This window comes from Octopus bimaculoides, chromosome 18 (genome assembly GCF_001194135.2).
Source record: "Octopus bimaculoides isolate UCB-OBI-ISO-001 chromosome 18, ASM119413v2, whole genome shotgun sequence".
NCBI classification, from domain to species: domain Eukaryota; kingdom Metazoa; phylum Mollusca; class Cephalopoda; order Octopoda; family Octopodidae; genus Octopus; species Octopus bimaculoides.
Window position 1 is genome coordinate 10165379 of NC_068998.1, and position 5012 is coordinate 10170390.

Consider the following 5012-nt stretch of genomic DNA (forward strand, 5'->3'; position numbering starts at 1 on the left):
ATGAACATAAATGGGATATACCAATGCATAAACTAAGAATATGCAAAAGAAACTAATAAATTATAGTAACTAATGAATTTATATACAATTATAAATATTTAGGGGTGAAAAAAGTATTCGTACAGAATAAATTTATGGTTTCTATGCCACAAAATACTGTTAAAATAAGTTTTAGAAATTAAATAAATGAAGAACTTTGACATGTACGAATATTTATTTCCCCCCACTGTATATATATGTATATATATATATATATATATATATATATATATATATATATATATATATACATGACAGTCTTCTTTCAGTTTCCATCTACTAACTCCACTTACAGGGCTATGGTCGGTCAGAGGCTATAGTAGAAAACACCCACCCAATTATTCTTCATCTCAGGTAAGGACCGAGTATTGCAACAGCTTGGGCTTCAGGGGGCCACAACTGTTTAACATCCTAGCAAGGAACTTAAGAGATCTGCAAGGTCTAGGTGTGGAAACATTGAAAAAGTAGCTGGAGAAATTTCTATCTGAAATCCCAGATGAGTCCATGTCACAGGAAGAGGCACAAAGAAGAGCAGCGTTGTCCAACTTGCTTCTTCTTCAAAAATAGTACTGAAAGGAGGCCCTAAAACAATGAAAGGCAGTGCTCCAGCATGGCCCCAGCCTCTGGTTGAAACCAGTAAGAGAAAATAATATACATATACATATATACATACATACATTCATATAAACATGTATATATACGATGGGCTTCTACACAATTTCCATTAACCAAATTCACTTGCAAGGCATTGAATCAGCTTGGGACAATAGCAGAAGAAAAAGATGGAAGGTGCCATGCAACATGACTGCACCTAAGACTGTATGGCTGCAATACCAACTTCTTAACCATATCACCATATCAGCACCCAAGCCAATTCCTGAAAAGATATTGAAAGAATTGATAGAAAGAAGACAATTCTTACTTGGAGATCTGCTGCTGAAGCGGAGTTTGTCCAATAAGAACTTGCTTCAGACATATATATATATATACAACCTATACCAGCCACCTTATGTTTAATTCTCATGAAGCAGCGTTTTCACATTATCATACATATGTAACTACATACACAAACACACACAAACATATGTGTAAATACATACATACATTCATACATACATAAACACATATATACATGCAAACATACATACAGACAGACAGACAGACTGACAGACTGACAGACAGACAGGCACATGTACACATCCACATACGTGTAACAATTTAAGACACTAAAGTCAACAGGATAATGTTATTAAATCGTATTGGGATCAATTTTAATGATTAATAAAGTCTGCAACTTTATTTATATGTATGTATGTATGTATGCATGCATGCATGTATGTATGTATGTATGTATGTATGTATGTATGTATGTATGTATGTATGCATGCATGTATGTATGTATGCATGTATGTATGTATGTATGTACGTATGTATGCATGCATGCATGTATGTATGTATGTATGTATGATATGGATGTGTTTATAAAAGACATTTCAAATTCTTAGAATAATTCCACCAAAAATGCCTTCATCACATTTTAAACATTAGATGGTTTTTTTTTTTCACTCCAAACCCCCTTGTCCTTGCGTCTGCAGGTATCACCTCAATTAAAGCAATGATTCTGAAAAACCAAGTGAGATGGTGTGGCCATATTGTTTCAATGGTGGATGAACGCACACCCAAACAAGTGTCTTATGGTGAGTTTAGAAAAGGAAAATGCTATGGGTGTAAACCTAAAAAGAAGTTTAAAGATGGCATAAAGACTACCATGAATACACTTGGAATGGACCCAGAAGACATAAAAACCCTTGCTTCGAATCAAGGTGGATGGTGAACAAAAGTGTGGAGTGGTGTGAAAGCATTTGAAGAGGCCAGGATAAGGCATGGAAAACTCCAGAGATATTTAAAGAAGAATGTTACAATCGAGTAGGTGAATCATAATGACTTTTTTCTGTGCACAGTTTGTGAGAGACCATGCCTTTCTTTTACTGCACTTAAATCTCAGTTGCAGACCCATGAAATACGAACCTCCACCAACTATTCTGCCTGTATATCTGTGCCTACCTTTCTGAAAATCTAACAGAATCCTCAAAAGACATTTTAAGATGCGCAAGAAGCAGAACTTAACTGCAGCTCTTAGTGGTCCAAAATGGATATGCAATCTATGTGGGTGTCTTTGCAATTCATTGTCTGGTTTAACAAGCCTCATCAGATGCCATGATAGATCTAAGGTGTAGGCACAAAAGGTTGTCAGACACTGCATAAGGAATAACACCCATCATCGTTTAACGTCCACTTTCCATGCTAGCATTGGTTGGACGATTTGTATATATATATATATGTGTGTGTGTATATATATATATATATATATATATATATATATACATACATATAAATATATTTACACACACACACACACATATATATATATATTTAAAATTCTCAGTTTCAAGAACATCCTATCTGACAAGATCTCGTAATGCAGAGAAACAGTTGCATAATCATGTACCTGCACATCTGGAGAACTACATTGTATTGAAACAATTGTAGTGATTAAAAAATAAATGTCCGATCATACCCCTTCTTGTTGACTCCAATTTCTTCAATTATATACACAGACATGTATACACATACATATATATGTGTGCATGTGGGTATGGTTGTGTTTACCCTTGTCTTTACATTGCGTAAGGTTTGTAAATGAGTATCACTGCCATAAAAGCAATACTGTTCTTTTGTCGTTTTTCTTGGACAACATGTCTGGCACCTTCAGCAAGTCTAGAGAGTGGATTTGGTTGGTAGAAAATGAAAGAAGCCAGTCATGTATATATGCGTGTGTGCACCCTTTCCCTTCCGGTCATTCCGTCTTTCCCTTCTTTGGACTTTCTTTGTTTCCGACGAAGAGCTCCGTTCGAAACGTTAAATTCTCTTTCTTTCCTTTCCCGAGCATCTAGTAACACAATCTGTATCATATCCTCACATTGTTGTTTTTTGGTCTTTTTCCTTTTTTGAACCTATATATATATATATATCTGATGTGTGTGTGTGTGTCAGTGTGTATAGTTATGTGTGTGATTTGTGTTTGTGTTTGTCCCCTACCATCACAAGACAACCAATCTTGGTGTGTTTACATCTCCATAACTTAGTAGTTCAGCAAAAGACACTGATAAAATCAGCACTAGGCTTAAAAAATATAAGTCCGGGGATCTGTTTCTTCTACTAAAACCATTCAAGGTGGTGCTCCAGCATGGCTGCAGTCAAATAACTAAAATAAGTAAAAGATATATAAAATATTCTTCATTTAAAAATGGAAAGACCACTCTTACTAACTCTGCTAACAGATGTCAGGTGATTCCATTAGAGGTAATACCTTTCATTAAAGTATTATAATGCAACTTACACTCAGAAAAGCTTCCTAATTGCATTCGTACAAGATTTAAGACAGGTAAATTTTCCCAAATGATAATCTTCACACACTATTATCAATAATCTTTACCTGTATACTGCAAGTGCATATGTCTGAAAGTGTGCTGTCTCTATCTGTGTGCATGCCTGCAAGTGAGCATACATCTGTCTGCGTGCACGATCATTAATGTTTTTATGACCCCATTCTTTACAACAATGTGGTCTTGGGTGTCTTCTATTAAAACCTCTGCTTGACCAAAGCCTTGTGAGTGGATTTGGTAGATGGAAACTGAAAGAAGCCTGTCATATATACATATATAGGGGTCCACCAAGGTACAGTCCTCAGCCCCCTCTTATTCATCATAGTTCTCCAGGCAATAACAGAGGAATTCAAGACAGGATGCCCCTGGGAGCTCCTCTATGCTGATGACCTTGCTCTAATTGCTGGGTCACTATCAGAACTAGAGGAGAGGTTTCAGGTGTGGAAGCAAGAGTCAACCTAGCTAAAACCAAAGTCTTAATAAGTAGGAAGGTAGACAAACCACAAACCCCTTCAGGTAGATGGCCCTGCTCAATCTGTAGAAAAGATGTAGGTAAAAACTCTGTAAGATGTACCCAGTGTAACCTATGGACACATAAGAGGTGCAGTAGTATCAAAGGAAGGCTAACTGGGAGATAGTCTTTGTATGTGGCAGATGCTCAGGAGCAATAAACACTGAAAATGTGCAGAGAACAACTTCTTCCACATTCCAGGGAGAAAAACTACAAGTAGTTGATAGCTTCCGTTACCTAGGTGACCAAGTTAGTAGCGTGGGTGGGTGCTCTGAAAGTGTAGCTGCTAGAATAAGAATAGCCTGGGCAAAGTTCAGAGAGCTCCTACCTCTGCTGGTGACAAAGATCCTCTCGCTCAGAGTAAAAGGTAGACTGTATGATGCATGTGTACGAACAGCCATGCTACATGGCAGTGAAACATGGGCCGTGACTGCAGAGGACATGCGTAAGCTTGCAAGGAATGAAGCCAGTATGTTCCATTTGATGTGTAATGTCAGTGTCCATACTCGACAGAGTGTAAGTGCCTTGAGAGAAAAGTTGGAACTAAGAAGCATCAGATGTGATGTGCAAGAGAGACGACTGCACTGGTATGGTCATGTGATACGAATGGATGAGGATAGCTGTTTGAAAAAGTGTCACACCCTAGCAGTTGAGGGAAACTGTGGAAGAGGTAGTCCCAGGAAGATCTGGGATGAGGTGGTGAAGCACGACCTTCGAACATTAGGCGTCACCGAGGCAATGACTAGTGACCGAGACCTTTGGAAATATGCTGTTCTTGAGAAGACCCAGCAAGCCAAGTGAGACCATAACCTGTGGCCTATGCCTGTGGTGTAACCAGCCCACTTAGGCGTACTTTTCTTTCATTGGACACTAAACTATGCTTGTGAAGACCTGTTGAGGCAAGTGAAATCGAAATCAAATTCGATAACAGCACTGCTTGACTGGCATCTGTGCTAGTGGAGTGCTAAGAGCACTATCCGAGCATGATTGTTGCCAGTACCGCCTGACTGGCCCTC

General features: G+C 38.1%; 1 protein-coding gene across 1 annotated transcript in view; it reads right to left on the bottom strand.

Moving 5' to 3' along the window:
* LOC106874479 (uncharacterized) overlaps nucleotides 1–1069 on the bottom strand; it is a 3612-nt gene extending 2543 nt beyond the window's left edge. The window contains exon 1 of the mRNA XM_014922221.1: nucleotides 962–1069. Within this exon, the coding sequence (XP_014777707.1) occupies nucleotides 962–1063 (102 nt within the window). The 5' untranslated portion in view covers nucleotides 1064–1069. The remainder of the gene's footprint in view (nucleotides 1–961) is intronic.
* Nucleotides 1070–5012: the final 3943 nt, after the last annotated feature.